The sequence below is a fragment of the Centropristis striata genome, chromosome 11 (assembly GCF_030273125.1).
Source record: "Centropristis striata isolate RG_2023a ecotype Rhode Island chromosome 11, C.striata_1.0, whole genome shotgun sequence".
In the NCBI taxonomy this organism is placed as follows: Eukaryota; Metazoa; Chordata; class Actinopteri; order Perciformes; family Serranidae; genus Centropristis; species Centropristis striata.
The window spans coordinates 34,928,422-34,951,307 of NC_081527.1; the positions used below are offsets into that span (position 1 = coordinate 34,928,422).

General features: G+C 37.4%; 1 protein-coding gene across 1 annotated transcript; it reads left to right on the forward strand.

Annotated features, from left to right (window-relative positions):
• Positions 1 to 22,056, forward strand: lrrcc1 (leucine rich repeat and coiled-coil centrosomal protein 1). Its single transcript, XM_059344138.1, has 20 exons — positions 1 to 99; positions 247 to 419; positions 2,717 to 2,922; positions 3,060 to 3,125; positions 3,233 to 3,400; positions 5,781 to 5,947; positions 7,306 to 7,497; positions 8,880 to 9,079; positions 10,073 to 10,247; positions 11,952 to 12,100; positions 13,134 to 13,338; positions 14,597 to 14,736; positions 15,459 to 15,660; positions 16,281 to 16,466; positions 16,729 to 16,903; positions 19,193 to 19,356; positions 19,449 to 19,657; positions 20,348 to 20,485; positions 21,110 to 21,245; positions 21,473 to 22,056. Exons 2-20 carry the CDS (start codon positions 376 to 378, stop codon positions 21,587 to 21,589), a joined length of 3,039 nt encoding a protein of 1,012 aa, XP_059200121.1. The 5' UTR covers positions 1 to 99; positions 247 to 375; the 3' UTR covers positions 21,590 to 22,056.
• Positions 22,057 to 22,886: the final 830 nt, after the last annotated feature.

A 22,886-nucleotide genomic window follows, 5' to 3' on the forward strand; every position in this document is an offset into this window, starting at 1 on the left:
TAAACAGGAAGTGCAATGCCAGAAGCGGCTAGTTCAACTCGACTCGATAGAAGAAGCTAAAAACAACAACAACAAATACTTTAACGGATATATCTGATAGTAAGAAACATAAATCAAAATTTGCTGGCGGTTCCAGCTTTTGTAATGCTGTTTTATAAACTGCTCAGCCTGAATTTAACGTTAAACTTTTGCTCGGTTGCTAGGTAGGAACGCTAACGGTTCAAGATTTTCTACATTTGTTTGCAGGTTTTCTACACTTTTATCCCCCCAAAAGAGGCGTGATATTAACCTGGAGACGTGATGTTAAACGGTTAAACAATTTACAGTACAACCCGGTTACTAACGGCTAACTAACGTCTGCTGCACGTCATCGCTATGGGAGACAAGGAGCTGTGTCTCATTAACAAGAACATAACAAGGTAAAGTTCTGTCGTCACATTTTTTCAGCTTTTTTCCCTGTAATTTGGTGAGTACTTGTTGTGCCATGAGTTGTGTAATACTGTTAACTAACATTCCCTTTAATTCTCTCCCTTTTATTTTTCCTTTTACATTGTTATATTATTATAAGTGTTATTGTTCTTAAAATTACAAAAGTAGCTAAAAAGTGCTCATGCAGCTGAATGGCAAGTACTTGTCAGTCTTATACAGTTGATGTCAAAAGTGTTCAGGTCTCTTACTTAAGTAAAAGTACTAATACAACACTGAAATTTTGTTTTTGAGATGATAACATGTGCTTGTATGGGTTTTTGTTTGTTTTTGTCTTGTTTGTTTTTGTTGTTTTAAGTGTTTTGTTATAATCAAAGTTTTGTTGGTGTAGGCTACTGAAAATCCATTGTATGTGATGTCAGACCATCTTTTTTTTACTTTTATTGTTCAAGTAGGGGGCAGACAAACATAAGAAATGTTTTCTTCTTGCTGCTCCTTTCTAATCATGAAGGTGTAGAGTGTGTCTCTGTACACATTTTGTTGTCCACTTTCATGAAAGGAACAAAATAAATAAATAAATAAAAATAAAATTACTCCACCAAAAGTAAAAGTCCTGCTTTTATAACTTAGTTGAGTAAAAGTGCAAAAAGTACCAGGATCAAAATGTACATAAAGTATCAAAAGTAAAAGTACTTGTTATGCAGAATGGCCCAACTCAGATTGTTTTATATATTCCCAATATATTATTGGATCATTTGTATTGATGCATTTATGTAAGCAGTGTTTTATTTTTGTAAAGATTGGGCTGCTTTTAACTACCTAATATGCTGTTATGGTTTAATTTAAAAAAATAAGTCTAATTGCGTAAAATTGATATTTTTTTAATGTTAAATCTCAACCTGAATGGTAACTAAAGCTGGCAGCTAAATGTAGTGGAGTAAAGAGAACATTATTTGCCTCGAAGTGTAGTGGAGTAAAACTATAAAGTTATATAAAAATGGAAAGACTCAAGTAAAGTACCATACCTCAAATATGTACTTAAGTACAGTACTTGAGTAAATGTACTTAGTTGCAATCCACCACTGGTGTTATACTATGAGGTATATTGTTGTATTATTATTACTAATGTATTCATGTGTATCCAGCATTTTTAAAGGGCGATACTAAATTTGGCTGTTTTACATACAGTTAGGTAGTTTAATAAGTGGTAATTCATCATCTTTAATAAGATTATCCCTTGTTCATATTTAATGTAACTACAGCTGTCACATTAACTTAAATGAGTAAAAGTATATATAATACAATGCTTCCCTCGGAATTTTAGTGTAGCAAAAATTAATAATGTGAGTTATCTAGTGGTACTTCAGAACTGTACTGAAGTTAGGGTAAGGGCTGCAATTTACCATTATTTTCATTATCCATCTATCTGTCCATTGTAGTTTTTAATTAATCAAATAATCATCGTATAAATAAAATGTCAGAAAATAGTTAAATAAATACCCTGTGTAATGTCCCAGCTCCCTAGGTCACGTCTTCAAACGTCAGGGACTATGTTTTATCCAACCAACAGTCCAAAAATCCAAGTTTTTGGCTTCATTGCTCAAATAATGACAAGAACAATTATTCAATGATCACATTTTCTGTTGATTGATTAATCAACTTACTGTTACAGCTCTAATCAGAGGTCCTCACCCCATTCCGTAAAGCCTAAAATAATGTGTTTTGCTTGTTTGACTAAAAGTCCAAAAAACCCAACTCCTCTGTTAACTGTAGAAGCCTCATAAAAAAGAACAATCCTTACTTACTGCTGGCGGCCCTACTTAATTTATCATTCTCTCATTTGACTAATCATTTCAGCAGTTGTACTTTTCCCTTGAAAATACTTAAAACTTAAATGGAAAAATCAGTCTTTGGCTGAACTGCTCACAGTTTATCCGCACATTAAGGCCTGTAATGAGGGATCACAAGTAAACGTTGTAAATGTTTCTTGTTTGGGGGTCTCAGACTCAAAATGTTGGGAACCACTGCACAAGGATTTTAAACACAAGATTTTAAAACTGAACCATTAAGTCAACTGACATAATGTTTTGGACTGTTGGTGAGACAAAATTTGTGGGGCTTGTCATAGATGAAAACATTTTTTAGGTTAATTGAAAAAAAAAATAATTTATGTAATTTTGATGCAAACTTGAGCAAGCTTTTTTCAGATGGGAAACAGATCTAAGAATAAAACATACCTTTTTTTCCTCAATGGTGAATCTGTTGTTTGACTTTATTGCTTCCTGTCTAGTTTGCTGGATGTCCCCCTGAGTCCTACTGTAACATCACTCAATCTGCACTGCAATCACATCCCTGGGATCGAGGGCCTGACCTCAGCTTGGCACCTGCGGCACTTAGACCTCTCCTCCAATTGCATTTCTAAGATTGAGGGTCTCAGTTCACTCACTGCCCTGAGGACTTTAAATTTATCCTGTAACTTAATCACCAAGGTTGAAGGTGAGTCTTTAGTCACCATTTTACTTTGAAGATAAATGCTTCAGCTTTGTGGGTGTTCTCTGAGTAATAATTCTTCATTACAGACGCTATGAGCTGTAAAATCACTCAGTCGTTAATGTCCTGTCCCCTTACCTCAGGACTGAACGGCCTTGTGAACCTAACAAGATTAAACTTGTCCTACAATAAGATAAACAACCTCACTGGTGAGCTGAACATCGACGGAACAAACTTTTATTTTTCTACATTCAAATAAAAGCACTTAACAAGTGATTGATGTGTCAGTGCTGTTGCTTCCTGATGTCCCCATTAGGCTTGTTGTATCTTCATGGCGCCGGGTACAAGCTGAAGCACCTCAGTCTCCACAGCAACAACCTGGATAACATCGATCACCTCCTGCAGTGCCTGCTGGGATTGCAGAGTTTAAGAGAGGTCTCTTTGAGCCAGGAAGGCAGAGACAACCCTGTGTGTAGGTCACCAGGTAGGACATGAACAAGGTTTATTTTTTGGAATACATTTGTAACCAGTGGTTGGACAGATTCGTAAATATATTTTTTACCAAATAAAATAACTACTTAATTCTGGCCTTTTTAGAATTTAACTATAAAATTATCAGGGATGTAATGATGAACGATCCAACTGCATCAATGCAATGCTAATACAGTACAGGCCAAAAGTTTGGACACACCTTCTCATTCAATGCGTTTCCTTTATTTTCATGACTATTTACGTTGTAGATTCATCAAAACTATAAATGAACACATGTGGAATTATGTACTTAACAAAAAAGTGTGAAATAACTGAAAACATGTCTTATATTCTAGTAAGCAAAGGGTGGTTACTTTGAGGAATCTAAAATACAAGACATGTTTTCAGTTATTTCACACTTTTGTTGTTAAGTACATAATTCCATATGTGTTCATTCATAGTTTTGATGCCTTCAGTGAGAATCTACAATGTAAATAGTCATGAAAATAAAGAAAACGCGTTGAATGAGAAGGTGTGTGTCCAAACTTTTGGCCTGTACTGTACATTAATGCATATTGCCATCTTTAATATACACTTTTATTTTGACAATCTCCCTGTTTTGTTCTGAGAGGTAAGCTGGGCAGAAAGATAGAAGTTCTTGGTCTTGAGAATGGTCTATGTTCATAATTGAAAGATCATCACAGGCTCTTTAAGTTAACCCATTAAAACATTTGCACTTAAATGCATTGTGACACTGTATTGTGAACAGAAGGTAGTTCCCGGTAAATCTCCTGAATGTCAGGATCTTAAGTTATCAGAGAAACAAACCAAGCAAATAGTAGCAGCTTGACTCGTAGTCCTTCCGGGATATCCTTTGTCTGCCCAACAGCAGAGGAGAAATGCTGATTTTTAACATGAAACAGCGTTATTCTGTGTTTTTAGTGGTTTTGATCCACTGGTCTGTTTGTTGTGGAGAGGAGGAGACCTCTGCAGATAATTTGACTCCTGTTACACCTCCTGAATGATGAAAACTGTGGGGATACTAAACAGGAAAAGCTGACTACAGGTGCTATAGCCGCAGCTGGTTGGTTTTAAACAGAGAGCGGTAGTTAATTACCCCTAGTGGCAGAAAATTACATATTGAATGAGAATGTCAGGTTCATCTAACCTGTTTGAAGAATTCTTGGTAAAATGTGTTTTTATGTACACATACAGACTTTATACACTCCGGTTTATTGGGTACACATATAGCTAAAATGAAGGAAAAGTTTTGCTGCATGATGAAACCCACCTTGACACCCCAACCCCAATTCTAAAATGAAAATAATAATAATAAAAAGCCTATTGTTTGGGCGGAATGTATTAGAAGTTTTCTTTAAAGTATCCAGTTCTGAATACGCCTATTGTAAGTTGTTTTGGACAAAAGCGTCTGCCAAAAGAATGTCATATAATGTCCTATCATTAACAGTCCAGCACAAAGCCTAACCTTTATGAAGGTAATAATGCTCAGGCAAATTGATTGAACTTTATTGTCCCCTGGAGGCTTTATATTTTGCTTCAATGATGGTAGACTTAATCTTAGAAACACCTCTCATTTCAACAGCACCGTAAACAACAGCCTCCAGAATCAACACTCTAAAGCAGTTTGAAAACTAAAAGCATTATAAATGTAGGATTCTTTGAGGTGTAACAAATAAACTGACACCTGAGTGTAGACGAAAGATTTTGTGTAATAACAGACATAAGCAGTTTGTGCTATAAACAGCTGATGTTTTTCTTCTTTCTGTTGTTTTTAATGCATCGCTCACTGATCCAGAGGATAATTGCAGATTCGCAGAAGAACTGACTCATAACTCTAGCCTGTATTTTCCGCAGAGAAAGTGCAATGAAAATCAGTGGCAGTGAAATTGACAGTTACTGCTGGTAATGACTGTGGCCTATTTATCTCTCACTATACATCTTAAGTCTGTATCTTTTTATAATTGGATTGACTGACTGGATTTTCCTTTAAGCTATGCTATGCACCTATTATCCATACCTTTGTGTTCATGAATAATTTACAGCAGTAGCTGTTGAAAGCACGTTTTTAAATCCACGAGGGCACACTTTAAGCTTTCCTACAACCTTTGCTGTCAATATGCGAAAGTACACTGATATTAGCAGTGCTCAGTTCTCATTAAAGGAGCTGCATCAATAGTGCATGTAGCACACGCAGAGGAGAGGTTATTCATTTAGATATAGATTATTTGATTTTGTGCGACATAACCACCATAACACCTGATGTTTTAGCCAAGCCCTAAACCAGTAATGTGACATTAGTGAATAATGGTGTTCCTGGATGTGTCTTCACTCTCTCCTGATCAGTTTTTTCTAATATGTCTCTCTCCCTGCAGCTTACAGGGAGATTGTTATTCAGTCGTTGCCACAGATCTCTGCTCTGGATGGTCTTGACCGGCTAGGAAATCCATCATCTCCGGGTCTAGGGAGTCTGTGTGATATCCCCAGTCTGGAGGACTATGTGGACCTCTTGCTGTCCTCGGATGCTAGCCACAATGAAGCGGTAATTTCTAAGGCTATACCATCACTAACCTTATATTTATGCTCTTTTATTATATTATAATGAGAATATTCCTTGATATACAATTTTACAAGAAACGGCTGGCCAACATGGGAGCTTGAGTGTCAACACACAGTCACGGGAGAACACACACGATTAATTTACAACATTTATATATAGCACAATTAAATAGGACATGAGAGGAATGAGAGAGAGAAGATTTGCTCTAAAACAGTTACATCCCTCACAAAATGGGTTTTTGAATGTTCCTTTTGAATACCTGATAGGAAGTTGCAAGTTTATCAGACTTGGTGCATTGTACAAAATTCTGTTATGGAAAGTTCAGAACAGACTCTGTCTCTACTGTTTGTATAATTTTAATTTATACATAAAGAAGGTTTATACATAACGATGGTTTATCTTAATGTTTACATAAAGAAGGACGACATTACAGCTTCCCAGAGGTGAAGCCGAAACATCTCAATCGGCTGGCTGCGGTATAGGTCTTAAGCCCCGCCCCCTCACTGTTAGCATAAGATGAGACATGGTCCAAACCAAAAAAAGGCAGTTCTTATCAAGCTGGTGTATGTTAATTTTTTCAAACGATGTCACCAGTGCAAGACGGTAGCGCCTTTATTAGAGATATTTTGGCCGAATTTTTGTACAGCGGAACAAAGTGGAGATGCGTTGTTCATCTTTATATACAGACTATTGTATAAACCTATGGCAAAATATCAGAACTACAGAACACATGAGAAGACATTTTGTTTGTGGTATTTTGTATCCAACAAAGTTTAATCCAGAATCCAAATTTGATATAGATGTTTGTTTGTAGAGCCTTTCCTACATTTACATTTAGTCATTCAGCAGACGCTTTTATCCAAAGCGACTTACAGGAAGAGTAAAAGCAAACAATCAAGGTATAGTGCAATAAGAGCTATTAGTGCATCAATAAGTGCTAGTGACAGTTCTTTGAGGAGTAGAATTATCGCGTGGTGCTTTCTCTCACTTTCACAACAGAAAAAGACAGAGTTGTATTACTAAACAATGTTTGGAAGACTTAATTCACTATTAGGACCGCCCTGCTGTGAAATGATGGTGCTGGTTGTTCAGCCACTGTGTCACCCTGTTGCCTAAGTAATTGTTGTAATTTGCAGACTGAATTGATCCAATATTTATTAATTTAGTATATTTATACCAGCATAAGGAAATTTAGGGACTTTGATCTCTTTACCAAAAAGTTGCTTTTACATGTTCATTGCAGCAGATGGCAAAATCCATCTGTGTTTCTCTTTAATGAAACCAGCTGCAGCGTAACACAGCCAAGTGGAAAAAAAGGCAAATTTAAGTTTTCATTGCAGGTAAGAGAGGCTGTTCCTCTCAACACTCCCAGCATCGATGAGGCGCTGACCCAGTTTCGTCAGCGGATTGCCTCTGAAGCCACCACAGATCCAGCTGCACAGGTTTGCTCTGCTACGGCCGATCCGCCAGACCCAGTTAATGAAGAACGCATCAGGAAACTGGAGCACCAGGTGTCCCGGCTCATCCAGAAGGTGCTTATTTAACACTGCAGAAAGCCATTATGTCAGTAATTAAGAAGTGTTTGTGAGAGGTGTACAGCAGGTCAGAGAAGATGAAGAGATAAACATATTGATGGGTTTTATTTAGATTATAACCAAATAATAGTTGACCTACATAGCTAATGGTCCTACTTAGCAAAATAGGTCATAAATCACATGAAATATTAGCAACTGGAGTATTGTAGCATTTTCAAATTTAATAGAACATTCCCCCTAACGATGCCTATTGTGAATGTTTATTTTGTCAGCTCTAGATTAAGTATTCATGGTATCCAGTGAGGCTGGGTGACATAATGAGATTTTTAAAGTACTTGGATAGATAGATTATTTTAAAACCAGATGTAGTTTGAAAACATGTTTCTTTCATAAAGCCGTGCAAGTGTTTGCATCTCTCCTCTTTCACACTTTCCCCGCAATCCCACCCTCACTCGCTCCCAAGTTCTCCTGCAAAACAGAGGCATTTGCATAATGTTTTTATTATTATTTGCACAGCTGTGTATTTTGTTAGGCAGGAGAGAAAAACCTGTAATTACTGTATTTTTGATCAGTCTGTTATTATTAAAAGTAAATGGAGCATTCATAGACCAGAGATCAGAGCAGAGATAGACCTGCTGTTATTTAATATAGGCTTTTTATTTTGTATAATTTTTCATTAACATGTTCTGTAGCTGTAAACAATGCCTTTTCGTTTTATTTTGATCACAGTCTAAACATTTAGCCACTGATATACCAAGATACATATCCGGTATAGATGGCTATTCAGTATTAAAATACTAATATTTTAAAGTTAAGTAAATTAATGTTAAAAAAATGCTTAATTTTAATCATTGTGTTTTCAAGGTTTGGAATATGCTTGAATTCAAATATACTCCTTAAAAAAGATTGATTTCTAAATGACAGAAAGAGCTAGAATAGAGCAAAATAACTGAATAAGATGCCATTACCACTAAACTTTTGTCATGTAAATTTTATTCTGGGATAATTTGATTTATGAAAACTTTATTTTTTACAATTGGGTTTATAGTAACAATTTAGATGTGATGATAAAGGCTTTGAGAGACCGGAGACTTTGGTTCAGGTACCTTGAAAGTGCTTGAAAAGAGCTGGAGGTTTACTATTAAAAAGCTGTATTTATTCATATATATTTATACATATATGTATACATGTTTTTATATTTTCCTGTCACATATTATATATATTCTGAGTCTATATCTATGGTCTATTTATACAACTCTACCTCACTTAGTCCATGTAGATAATCTAACGCCCACTCTGGCTTTACTAGAGCAGATTTCCATACTGCAAAGGTCTTCCAACAGATAATTATTCCGAGTCTCTCTGCAATGTTTACCCAGGCCCCTGCAGGTGACACATCCAGCAGCTTTACTCATTCTGTTGTTACGGTACGGAAATCCAAGAGGGATACAGATCGCACGTCAGAGAGTGAGTGTGACAGCGGGAAGGAGAACAGGAGGCGCAGCAGGATCCCCAAACATCGTAACAGCACAACAGTGAGGACGTCCTCCAATGAGACCAAGGCCCTGAGATCAGACAGGTGACATAACTCTGAACAGAAAAGATGTTTATGTTTTCAGGATAACGACTCTGTAATAAAAATAATTTGTGTAATTTGCGTCCCTGTGGCTCACACCGGTAGAGCGCTTACCATGTATGCCGAGTCCTTGCTGTGGCGGAGCCGGGTTCGAATCCGGCCTGAGCTCTCTTTTCCCGCATGTCTTCCCCTCTATCACCCCCTTTCTATCTATCTATCACTATCAATAAAGCAAAAAAATAATCTTTAAAAAAATAAAATAAAATAATAATAATAATAATAATAATTTGTGTTGCTGCTCTGGTTACACGTGTACTCCCTGATTTTGTTTCTGCCACCCACAGAAAGCCCAAAATGACTCCGAACTCACTGTTTATGTTTTAAAACTCAACTTTATGAGGACATTTTTAGCTCTTTGGACACTATAGCACAATTATGGACATCGAGGAAAGATAATCAAATTTTTACTCACTTTGCTGACACAGAAGTGTTTATAATGGTGTATCTGACAAAGTCTGCATTCATAATAATCAAATACAATCTGCACCAATGCATATTTCCATTTTGTTCAGCATGCATCAACCTAATATCATCAGGTATCTTGATGATGAAGGAAATCCTTTTCCTCTCAGCTGGAAAGTGGTGATACATTTTCTTGCGATGTGGTAAACTTTCCTTCTCTCTGTTAAAAATTACAACTGTCATCTCACTCCCATGATTAACGACCGTGCCTCTATGGTCTACACCCTCATCTCGCTTCATCAGCCACTGATGACACCAGCTCAGGATTCAGTAATTTAACTTAAGTAAGCTCCCAACTGTCCTCATCTAAGGCAAGGGGATTTCAGAGTATTAGCTCCAAATTCAATTCAAAGTTGTTGAAACTTTGCCTGCCTATAAAAGTGAGCAGGTTGGCTGCTTTGACCTTTATTGAGCCAGACATTTGCTTGAGGGCTTTACAGCTTGTTCAATACCTGTGATTTGTTTTATGTGCAGCGATCGGCAGAATCATAAACAGAGGAGTTCAAAGTCTGCTGAGAGGCCCAGGGGAAAGACTGGCGGAGCAGGTGGTAAAGATGCAGCTGGGCCAATAAGGAGGGGACCTGTGAGAGCTGCTAAAGCCTCAGGCGATGTGAAAACCAAGTCCACTCAGGAGGAGGAAACCTACAGGGTGCGACATGGATAAGTCACCTGCAGTCTGAACTGCTGTTTCTATTTTTATTCAGTGAATGTAACATGAAGAAGGTTATGCCTCAGTACAAGAGGGAAGTAAACATCCTCTGGGTGTTTGTACCAACATCTATGTCAACATTTTCTATTTTACACAACAACATGCACATACAGGAGCAGAATAAAAGATACCACTTGTAAAAAGCAAAACAGAGAGGATGGAAAGTAACAACATCAACATTTTCATTTGACATTTTGCCCCTTCTGAGATAATATCATTCTCTGGAGTCCACCATCTGTTTGTTCTATCTAAAATAAATCCATACATATACATAAAATGACATTGTGTTAACCCTCTATGGTACGCATTATGATCCCAGTTGGTAAAAAAATGTTTTGGGTGTTTTTTTGTCTTAAAATAGACCAAGTAAACATAATCAAGAGATATTTTCAAAAAATATTATTTTTTTAGTAGTTTTTAGGGTTCGTTGCCATACGGCAACACCGTACGATAGTGGAAAGTAATGAAAACAAGAGAGTTTTGTTTAAAATTGTATTAACATTTATTTAAAAACTCATGTTATAGTCTGAACAATCCCCAGTAGCCTGAATGCATGCATGAGATGCATCTCATTTGAAAGTAAAAATTGTTTAAAAATAAATGTTTCATAATTTAATTCCAATTTTTGTGCCATATCATTAGTAATTGGTTGGCTATTGGTATAATTAGAATCCCGCCTCTCTTTTAATTCATTGCATCATAACTGGGGATGTATTGTCTTTATGTAGAAGGCTTAAAATGGGTTTGTTGCCATATGGCAACGTCATACCATAGAGGGTTAAGTCAATGGTTACACTAACTGGTGCAATATACATAAAAAGACATGAACTCTCTATACTATGAAAATAAAACATACATAGAAATAGCATATTTTCCATTCTCTTTTAATAGACCAGCAACCATTTTTAGCTGTGACCAGCAGCTCTATTAACACTATTAACATTTTTTCGACACACTTTTAGCTCGAGGAATCTGAAACTTAAAGGAAGGTCAAGTGTGGATACGTGTACATTGTTGTAGCTTTTGCAAATTCTGCCAAGTTTTTTTAATATTTAAACTCCAAACTTCACCCTGGTTGGACTGGGAGCGTCTCACCCATGCTCAAAAATTACATCGATTCCCTGCTGATTTATCATTGAACTCTATTGTCACTTATGATGGACAGTTTTAAACAACAAATAACAAACATATTTTTTATTCCACAGCTTTTCTTCCTTGTTTAAACCTACATTATCCACTAGGCAACTTGACTGCTAACAGTTTTGTCAGCGATTTAGTGCTTGTAGTTGCTACATTAGTCTAAAGCAGAGAGGAGGTGTGGGCTAAAGAGGTCTGGTACGTCTCTCTAACTTTCCATACCCCAGATTTTTGTCATTTTCAAACTTGCATTCAGCCCAAACCAACAATCACTCAGTTTGGCATCACTCGAGGCAATTTATCAGACTTCACACAGCTCACTTTGGAGCAACAAAAGGCTTTTTACAACCGCACAAACACTTGTAAACAGACTTTGATGTGTGCAATTGTTCCCCTCTATTCTTTTTTTTTTCCAAAATTTTTTTACAAGAACTTACTGATGCTTTAAAAAACTTTCAAATCAATGTTTTGTTGTCATCCCTTTATATTTGTGTTTTTGTGTGTCAGACTATTGTTGAAGAGCGTGACCAGGAAAGGGAGAGGCGTTGGAAGGCTGAGCAGGCTGTGAGGAAACTAACAGAGGACCTAAAGTGCCTGCAGACAAAGGTCAGCGAGGAAAAAGACCTGCAGAGCATGGCCCTGCACACCACCGACAGGTGAGAGGAAAAGCAGATGGACACACTGATGCACATGTTTGCACACAAATGTCCACATGAATCAGCGGCATTGCTCTAAAGCTGATATCACGGCGAAAAGAGGGATAATTGAAGTTGTCTCTGTGGATTTTAGTTGTCAACTGCATAATGGATTCTCATCTGTTTCAGCCCTCTTCATCTTTTCTATTGGCTCTCCTGAGACCAGGGCCCGCTGCCTGTCTCATTCTTGAACAATGAGTATCCATCCCACCATTAAAAATCCCAAACCTTAAAGTATGCCTATCTAGTTGTCTGCAATAATACAGCTATTCAGTATAAAGATAATTAACCTAGGCACCCATCCTGCTTATATACCTTATATTTAAACTCCAGAGGGCATAGTTATCTATAATTAAATATTCCTATATGTGAGACCATTTGACGGTAAGCATCGTTCCTTCTGCACTGCACAGATAGAACCAGGTGTAACTATTTGGTGCACTGTTAGATAAATCTGCATTATGGTTGTAATTAGAAAGCTTGTGACAAGCATATGTCAGCTGTATTACATGAATCAATCTTAACTGTCACTTTGTAATGACACTGAACACGGCTGCTAGTGTTGACTCCCTCGCTCATCAGGAGACAGATTACAGTGAATGACTCACCATGGCTAATTTAAAGAGAGAGCTTCTGCAGGAGGTTGTATAGTTTTCGTAGTTATACTGTGTCCTGAGTTCTCCCAGCTTCTTCTTTCAATTGTTTTTTGTTTTCACCAGACTGACTTTTTTTATAATGTTTTTTTTTTTCTATTCCCACTTTCCCTATATTTCCATTTTCTCTCCCTTAAGATAAGATGATGACTATGCTGCAATGTCAGATTTCTTCAATTTCACAGGCTATCACATTTTTAACAGCGGGTGATAAAACGCAGGGGACAAACAAGGGCAACATAAAATTGGTAGTGGTTGCCGGTATCAGTTTCCCTGCACAGTAAAAACAGTCATTCTGGGTATCACTCCTGCTGCTCTTATCATGTTTTCTCCCCGGACAGACTGAAAGAATTGCTGCTGAAGGAGCGATCGGGGCGCTCTGAACTGCAGACTCGTGTTGAGGAGCTGGAGGGGAGGTGTCGGTCCCTAACCCAGCAGCTGGAGCAGGCCCGCAGCAGTGAAGAACAACACAAGACGGCACTACGCAGACTGGAGGAAAGCATCTCCCATGGAGAAACACTCAGGGCTCGCCAGCAGGCTGAGGAGGTGCAGTAGTTGGTTTTGTAAACCTAAAAACTCTTGTTGTTTCGTCATTTTGATGCAGTTTAGTATTTTTTTAGTAAGAAAAGTTTAGTTAGAGTCATACACATACTGCATGTACAAATATTTTAAAATAAAACATTAAAACACATTATTAATAGGCACTACAAAACTTGAAATGCCACTACAATACAGTAAAGTGTCCCTTAACCCATTGAGACCTGAAACGCCTGTAAAACCTCTGGGCGATTTTAAAATAACCCCCTAAAACCTGAAGTTTTTTTGGAAATTCAACAGAAGTGTCAACGCTTCTACTAAATAATAGATTTTTCAGCCTCTGTAGCAGATAGAAATGAAATTCAAAAAGTATTTGAGAGCTTATACAAATACTACAAAACGACGTATAAGCTTTCCAGGCTTCAATGGGTTAATAAATAAAAGGTTAAAATATAAACAAAATTAATATATAGACCTAATGTGCTTTTCCCTATTTTCTGTCTTATATATGACATTACAGTGTCTGATGTTTTTTATTAAACATAGCCAAGTAAGTTTCAAATAATGGGGTAAACATCAAAAAGTAATCCCTGTAAGCAACAACCTCAGGTTACGAACATTCTGAACGCTGTTTCCATACATGTTTTCTGCTCTCAGCTTCAACTGCCATCAGTTCATGCCAGATTTCTATATATAGTTATCTGCTGCAGGCATGTTACTGCAGTGTTTACATTACATACATTGCTACGTGTGTTACATGCCAACGTCAGGGAAAACTGTAATCTTGGTTGCCGATGTTGTTAATTTCTCCCCGATTTCAGTTCACATTCCTGCAGGAACACGTTTGATTGTCTAGTAGTTGGTTTAGAAGCTTTTATTGGGGATTTTTCACAGTAATAAGTTTTGTTATAGTCCCCTGGCTGCAGTGAAGCACTGTGCAGAGACACCAAGAGCACATATCTACAATTGAGTGTCTCAGACAGAGGGGGAAACAGAGGTGCTGCAGCAAGAAGCAATAGAAGAAATGTTCTTTTTGAACTTTAAGCATGTAAACATAATCAAGTAGAAACGCAGTATTAGCATGAGCCTAAAAATAAGGTGAATAGGTCCCCTTCTATATATATTTTTTGATGAAATGAGTATAGCAGTACAGTGATCTCTTCTGCAGAGTGAATAAATGCAACCAAATAAAAAGATAGAGCAGAGAGAGAGGTCATTCAGCTCTGACAGCATGTGATGGTCTAAAACATGTGCTGACCTTCCTCAGATGAAGCGGCACCAGGAGCTGGAGAACAAAGCAGCCGCTCTGAGGAGAGAGTTGGACATCCAGAGAGCCTCGGTTCATCAGCACAAAAACAAACTGCAGCAGCTGCATGAACTGCTGGCATCCAGGGAACAAGAGCACAGGTACACCTGGAACTAAAGGATGTGTTGCATATCAGTTTTACCCTCTTTTTAAAGGCTGGAAATCTATTTGCTCAATCAGATTCTACCTATGAGTGCATGGGCTTCTACATTGTGTATTTTCTGCCAATTGCAGAACAGTTTGGGTTATTTTACATGAAAAGTTTTTATATTTGTGTTTCAGAGTGCACATAGCTCAGTTGGAAAAACCATCGTACACATAAATCTGTGCACCAAACAGCATTTGGAAATATTTGAGTCAAACTTGTGATGGCACTGAGTCAAACCACAGCCACATAGTTCTGAATATGCAGAATAGATGTGTTTTGAGTGTTAAACTCTCACGAAATAACATGTAAGGACGTTTAATTAAAATTTCAATTGTCACTTATGTGGTCATGAGTATCCAGAGTTACAGAGAAATACCTAAAGGATAGGTTCACCATTTTTCATGATCAGTTACTAATGCGTTTCAAGTATTTTAAGCATATTTTGGGTATTTCAATATTAAAAGGTGGCAACCAATTTCTTAATTGTTGCAAAATGAATTCAGAAATCTGCAACATCTAGAGAAAAGATTCAAATAACTACATTTAATGTTTTACTAGTGTCAGCATGTCAGTTAGAATCATGTAAACTCTTTATTAGAAACACGTTTCCTGTTTGTTGAGTTCGATGTACTGTATTTATCTTAAGTCTACTTGTTTGTTTGTGCTGTTTTACAGAAAACAGTTGGATTTGCGGTTGCAGCCCGGTGGGGCAGATTTTCGAGAGGCAGTGGTGAAAGAAATTGCATCAGTGGAGCAGAGACACAGCCACAGGGAGGCAGAGCTGCAGGAGAAAGTGGCAGAGGGCAGGAGACAGTACGCTGCTCTGGAAGATGAGTTCCGCATGGCGCTAACCATCGAGGCTGCTCGCTTCTCTGAGGTCTGCTTAAAGATGGACGCTGCTTTACAGATGGCCTGTCACTGAACTGTTGTCCTTACTTTGACTCTCTGTACCTTCTAGCTGATAAATCATTTCTGTGTCCAGTAAAAATTCAAAGGATTGAACTGGAATTGACCCCAATCTTGTTAGACTTTAGGGATTTTTTTTTATTTTCAGCCTGACGGTGAAGCTGAGATTGAATTAGGGTCATCTGACTCTGGACAAGTAGTCTGTGATTGCCACAAGAAGAGAGCTGTACAAAAGGATTGGATCTGAATCAATCTGTACTTTCTCGTTATGGTTACAGATTTCATTCATACATTCTGCACAAAATGTAATCTAGTCTTGATTGCTGCCGACGGCACAATTCCCTACTTTAAGTCTCCAACCTTTGACCTTTGGAATAGTCTGAATTGGATACAGATTGCCAGCGAAATGCTCACTGATGGAAACCGTGAAAAAAAATTGCTTTCTCGAAATCTGTAACTCTGAAACCTTTACTGTCAAAATGTGACGTTGATTGATAAAATTGTCGAGTCAGGTAATGCTCAATCTAAAGTGCTTCACTCTGTCCCACTGTCATTCACATTCAGTCCCACATCCTCGCTCTGCTCCTGTAGGTAAAGGAGGCTTGTGATCAGATGACTGCGGAGCTGTCAGGGCTCAAGGAGACCCTCGCTCAGTCCCAGCAGAGGGAGAAGAAATCTGGCTCCCTGGTCCAGGAGCTCACAGCAATGGTCAAAGAACAGAAGAACCGCATCACTGATCTCATGAAAGCCAAACGAGACGCTGTCACTGATCTCAAGGTACAGCATTAAAGTAAAAGACTGAGATATGACTGGAATATTGAGAATAAACTGTCTGATCTGGTTTGAAAAGTCACATTATATACAATAGAGATGACCAGTTCTGGGCATCAGCTGTTTCTATTGTTCAGCCTGAGTCTGTACATGACTTTGAGACATCATGAATACTGAATGGTCCAGCTGCCTTTCCGTCTGTCAGCCATGACAGATGGCACTTGATCATTAATGCTGTCTCTCTCTCTCTGTCTGTCCCTTCCGCCAGAGCCGTCTGCATTCCTTGGAAGCGGAGGTAGAACAGGACCGGCGTCTCGGCTTGCAGCTCGAGCTGCTCAAGAAAGACAAGTCCCGACTGTTGTCTCAGCTCACAGCTCAGGAGTCTGTGATCGACGGCCTCAGGGCTGAGAGGAGGATCTGGGGCCAGGAGCTGGCTCAGCAAGGTGGGAGCTGTCCAGAAAAGCTGGTTGTCCACTTTGAATGAGCTTTAGATTGCATGGTACCAGTGGTGGAATGTAACGAAGTACAGTACAGGCCAAAAGTTTGGACACACCTTCTCATTCAATGCGTTTCCTTTATTTTCATGACTATTTACATTGTAGATTCATCAAAACTATTAATGAACACATGTGGAATTATGTACTTAACAAAAAAGTGTGAAATCACTGAAAACATGTCTTATATTCTAGTAAGCAAAGGGTGGTTACTTTGAGGAATCTAAAATAAAAGACATGTTTTCAGTTATTTCACACTTTTTTGTTAAGTACATAATTCCATATGTGTTCATTCATAGTTTTGATGCCTTCAGTGAGAATCTACAATGTAAATAGTCATGAAAATAAAGAAAAACACATTGAATGAGAAGGTGTGTGTCCAAACTTTTGGCCTGTACTGTACATTTCCTCAAGTACTGTACTTAAGTACAATTTCAAGGTACTTTTACTTTATTTGAGTATTTCCACATTTGTAACTTCATACTTCTACTTCACTAAATTTTAAAGGCAAATATTGTACTTTTTACTCCACTACATTTAGCTGACTGGCTTTAGTTCATTTTCAGGTTGAGATTTAACATAAAAACATGATCAATTTAGAGTGATTATGCATGTTTACAAATTGAAACCACATAATGTATATTAGATAGTTAAAATGAGCCTTACATTGACAGCAGTAAAAATGCTGCTTACATAAATGCACCAATAATAATAATCTAATAATATATTTAGAATATATAAAACAATCTGTGTGGGTTCATTCTGCATAACGAGTACTTTTACTTTTGATACTTTAAGTACTTAAGTAAGTAAGTATTTTGATGCTGATACTTTTGTACTTTTACTTAAGTAAGTTTTGAATGCAGGAATTTTACTTGTAGTGGAGTAATTTCACTTTGTCACTGTGATATTAGTACTTTTACTTAAGTAATGGATCAGAATACTTCTTCCACCACTGCATGGTACACATTAACAGCTAGTTGTTGTCATCAAACACCGGTATAGGTCTTCTCTTGTGTCCAATGTAATCATATCATGCAGAGGGAGTGAAATATTACTTAAGAGTCAGTATGAAGAAGACTTTGCTACATTTCTCAAATCAAATGCATTTCTCAAAACAATTTGAGATATTCCCTTGCGATGCAGCTCCACTCCTCCTTTTCTTCCCAGCTGTTCATTCCCTTGTTCTTCCCTTGTCAGTTAAACTAATTTGTGCTTTGTCTATATATACCTGCCTGATTAAAGGTTTGTGACATGAACCTCTGAGACATTTTAGAGAACTGGTTAATCATTGGTTGATCTAATGAAAATCAAGATTCACCTAAGAGCAATTAATTAATTTGGGACATATTTACAAACAACGTCTAATAGAAATGTATATAAATATGCTTGGCAGACTGTTCAACAGAGTGCTAGTATACAGCAACACATTTGGAGCAACATGGCAGAAGCAATTGGTAATAAAGGAAACACCAGACAATTGTATATAAAAAAATTAATTGGTGAGAATTTGATGAGAAGATGTGAAGGTTTGGTTTAAGTAGTTTTGAGAATTTCAGTTCTGATCTGAGAAATGTACCATTGAGGAAAACTGTAATACTGTATATGCTGATGTTTTATTTCATCTGTATCAAGTAAAGCCTGTCATCTAGTGGTTATTTGGGAGAGACACACTCAGGCAGGGTAACAGTAGACATTCCTAAGAAAAACAAACACGTAAAAATGGGTTTGTATAAGGCATTAAAAGACAAGAAAAATTAAATTAAATTAAAAATGAATGGACAACAGAATATGAGACATCAATATACAGTACAGGCCAAAAGTTTGGACACACACCTTCACATTCAATGCGTTTTCTTTATTTTCATGAATATTTACATTGTAGATTCTCACTGAAGGCATCAAAACTATGAATGAACACATATGGAATTATGTACTTAACAAAAAAGTGTGAAATAACTGAAAACATGTCTTGTATTTTAGATTCCTCAAATTAACCACCTTTTGCTTACTAGAATATAAGACATGTTTTCAGTTATTTCACAATTTTTTGTTAAGTACATAATTCCACATGTGTTCATTAATAGTTTTGATGAATCTACAATGTAAATAGTCATGAAAATAAAGGAAACGCATTGAATGAGAAAGTGTGTCCAAACTTTTGGCCTGTACTGTACATTAAGTCCTCTTATAATAGATGAGATCCAATTTATAATTTTAAGTATTTCTCTTTACTAGGAGCCTCCTTGGCTCAGGATCGTGGGCGCCTGGAGGCCAGAATAGAGGTGCTGGGTGCTGAGCTGGAGAGTCAGAAGAAACAGAACGAGAGGGACAACGATGCCTTAAAAATCAAAACTAGAATCATTGATGACCAGACAGAGACCATCCGCAGACTCAAAGAGGTAGTGGGATACTTTGAAATCAATCAAATCCTCTTTTATCTTGAGACACACTGCAGCCATTTCTCTTTCTCCTCTGCCTTCCTGCTGTTCAGGCCCAGCAGGAGCGCGATGATCAGATCCGTAGGCTGCGTGACGAGGCGGTCCAGGCCCAGAAGAGGTTCGAGCAGCAGCTGGAGGAGGAAACCAGTCGGCAGACTGAGCAGAGGGAGCGTCTGGAGCATCTGAGCCTGCGCAAGGAGGAGCTGAAACAGCAGCTGGAGGACAAAGAGGCCGAGCTAGAGGACATCAAAAGAGTTTACAGGCCAGTGGCCCAACACAAACACACATAGAAATACTAGATATACAATATATATACTACCGGTCAAAAGTTTTAGAACACCCCAATTTTTCCATTTTTTATTGAAATTCAAGCAGTTCAAGTCAAATGAACAGCTTGAAAGGGTACAAAGGTAAGTGGTGAACTGCCAGAGGTAAATAAAAAAAGGTAAGCTTAACCAAAACTGAAAGATAATGTACATTTCAGAATTATGCAAGTAGGCCTTTTAAAGGGAACAAGAAATGGGTTAACAACTTAACTCTATGGAGTCTTGGGCTATTTTGTCCATTTTTGAATTCTTTTCATGTCTTTGTAAGTCATTTTGTGTCTTTTGGTGTCTTTTTTTTGTCATTTTGTGTCTTTTTTTTTGGTAATTTTGTGTCTTTTTTTAGTCCTTTAGTTCAACATAACATGTGATTTTGAATCTTTTTTTTATTTTCAAAACACTCATGCTCAATAAAGAATTTTAAATGTGCATTAATTTCAGAGTAGACTGAGACATTAAACTGCATCATTTTCAATTAAATTCTGGAAAAATTGGTGTGTTCTAAAACTTTTGACCAGTAGTGTATACACACACGGATATACCAGGAAAAAGTAATTTGATCAAATCTGTTTCTTTACTGTCATAATGTTGTTTTTTTTCTATTTCTCCACATCTATTTTTTCCAACAGTGAGTCCAGTAAGAAGTGGCAGGCGAAGGCAGACCTGCTCACTCGGCTGGAGAGCCAGGTGAAACGCATGAAGGAGAACTTTGATTCCAAGGAACGATCGTTGCTGGAAGAAAGAGATAAAGCAGCAGACGCACAGAAGTATGACAAACATCACATGTCCCTTTAAAATTCTTTTAAAAAAAATAGGCTGGTTTGTTGCATTTTGGACCTGTGTCTAGTGGTAGAAATGTAGTTGGGTTACATTTCCCCAGAAGATATACATGAAAAATAAATGAAAACGAGACATTAAATTAACCCATTGAGGCCTGAAACGCCTGTAAAACCTCTGGGCGATTTTAAAATAAGCCCCTAAAACCTAAATAATAGATTTTTCAGCCTCTGTAGCAGATAGAAATTAAATTCAAAAAGTATTTGAGAGCTTATACATATACTACAAAACGACGTGTCCGCTGTCCAGGCTTCAATGGGTTAAAAAGAAAACAAAAATATTAATAAAAAAAAGAGGGCTAAAAGCTTATTATACTGTACTACATACCCTTTTTACACATCATTTTCATTCAGAATAAAAACAAAGTTCCCAACATTCACACACATTATAAATTATACCTTAAATTTTTTTTTTTTTTTTTTTTTTTAAGTTTTAAATTTGCAAAACTACACTTCACATCCGTGCTTCATTTCTGGGACGAAGGCAGTTAGGAAAAACGTCCTCCAAGTGACTCATGTAACATTATGTTTTATTTGCTGTCGTCCTTCCTGCAGAGCTGCAGTAGAGAAGTTACACTGTGTGGACGATGCATTTCGTCGACAGCTGGAGTCTGTACAGGCTGCTCACCAAGCGGAGCTGCTTCAACTGGCGAATGAGAAGCAGAAACAGATCGAACAAGCCAGACAGAAGGTAAAATAGCCAGACTAGGATAGTTTTCCTCCATGTCAGAGGGCAGAACACGTCTGTTGATACTGTATAAGGATATAGATTAGTCAGTGTGTGGTTCTCTAAAAAGTTCCTCATATTTAATGATTTATAAGTTTTATGTGTTTTCTGAAGTTGAGTGTGTGTGTGTGTGTGTGTGTGTGTGTGTGTGTGTGTGTGTGTGTGTGTGTGTGTGTGTGCGTCCTCTTCAGGTATTTGAGGTGGAAGAGGAGATGCGTCAGCTCCTGGAGGAGACGGAAACTAATAAGAGAATCATGGAAGAGAAAATGAAACGTCTCACAAGTGTATTAAAAGACTTTAACACATGAAACATTACTTCTTTGCAGCTATAGCAATGTATGAGTTTTAACACAAGAGGAACAATTTATTTTTTTAATGAATCAATTTACTTACTGTTATTTTTCCTATTTTTTATGTTAAGTTATTGTTGTATTTTTGTACATCATGATTTATCTTATTCCCCCATGAGCATATTTTTGTGTTTTCTTTTAAGTTCTGCATTCAAGTTGAGAATGCAGGATCTGATGGGAATACAAAATTCACAAATATGCAATACAATGGGTGTTACACACGAAATATGTAAACTGATTAAATATAGTTTTAAGATAACTGTATGATGTATTTATTGTTGTTTTATTGATGAAAGAATGCATACTACCCTACAAAGCCTAACTGCAATAACTACACAAAGGGTCATTTTTTAACTGGCCAGCCAAATGGGTTATAGGTAGATAAGTTACAGGATTTTATGAGACTGGGAGAACATGTTGTACTTTTTCTTAAAGTAAACTGCATCAATCATGTGCACTTTGTGAAAAATGTTATGTGAGATGGTTTTCTCTCATTCAGCTCTCAGTCGGGAGATACCATATTGTAGAATCTTTATTGTTATCTTACTGTGACATTTTTAATTGGATGGATTAGCCAGCCAGTGTGGAAATATAGCTGGCTAGGAGGGTCTAGGTATATATATATATATATATATTTGTATTTATTGTCTAAATGGACCTCAGTGATATGTCATCATTTTCAGTAATTTCTCTAAAACATCCGCAGCGTCTTTCTACAGAGAGATATGTCAAGAGATCTGAGCTTCCTTAAGAAAAAGAGGCGGCTCTGCCCCTTTTTGTAGAGAGTGTCATTGTTTAGGGACCAGTTCAACTTATTATCCAGGTATACACCTAGATACTTAGAACCTGGCACCATCTCCATGTCCACCCTACAGGTCTTCACTAGCTGAAGAGGGGGCTTGAGATGGGGAAATCTATGATCATTTCCTTTTTTTTTTTAAGATTTTTTTTTTTTTGGCCCCACTATGATCAGGCTTTTATCAGATCCCCATATTGAGATTCCTGTCCATTCCTGGTACAAATCAAATAAAAAAAATCAAATTACTTTATTTAATCAGTTCACAATAGCAGTGTTGTCCGAGTACTTCTGGATGTGGCAGGACCCAGAGTTGTATTTGTGTACAGTGTGAACAGGAATGGAGCCAGAACAGGCCCTTGTGGAGCCCCTGTGCTGCTCATTAATGTCCCAGAAACACAGTTCCCCAACCTGACATACTGTGGTCTTCCTGTCAGGTAATCTGTGATCCAGGAGATA

Bases quoted from the DNA above. Each gene is read 5' to 3' on its own strand.
- lrrcc1 (XM_059344138.1), top strand. From the start codon at position 376: ATGGGAGACAAGGAGCTGTGTCTCATTAACAAGAACATAACAAG. The intron at 3,126-3,232 runs GTGAGCTGAACA...TGTCCCCATTAG, and splicing joins TAAGATAAACAACCTCACTG to GCTTGTTGTATCTTCATGGC. The intron at 16,467-16,728 runs GTACAGCATTAA...CCCTTCCGCCAG, and splicing joins ACGCTGTCACTGATCTCAAG to AGCCGTCTGCATTCCTTGGA.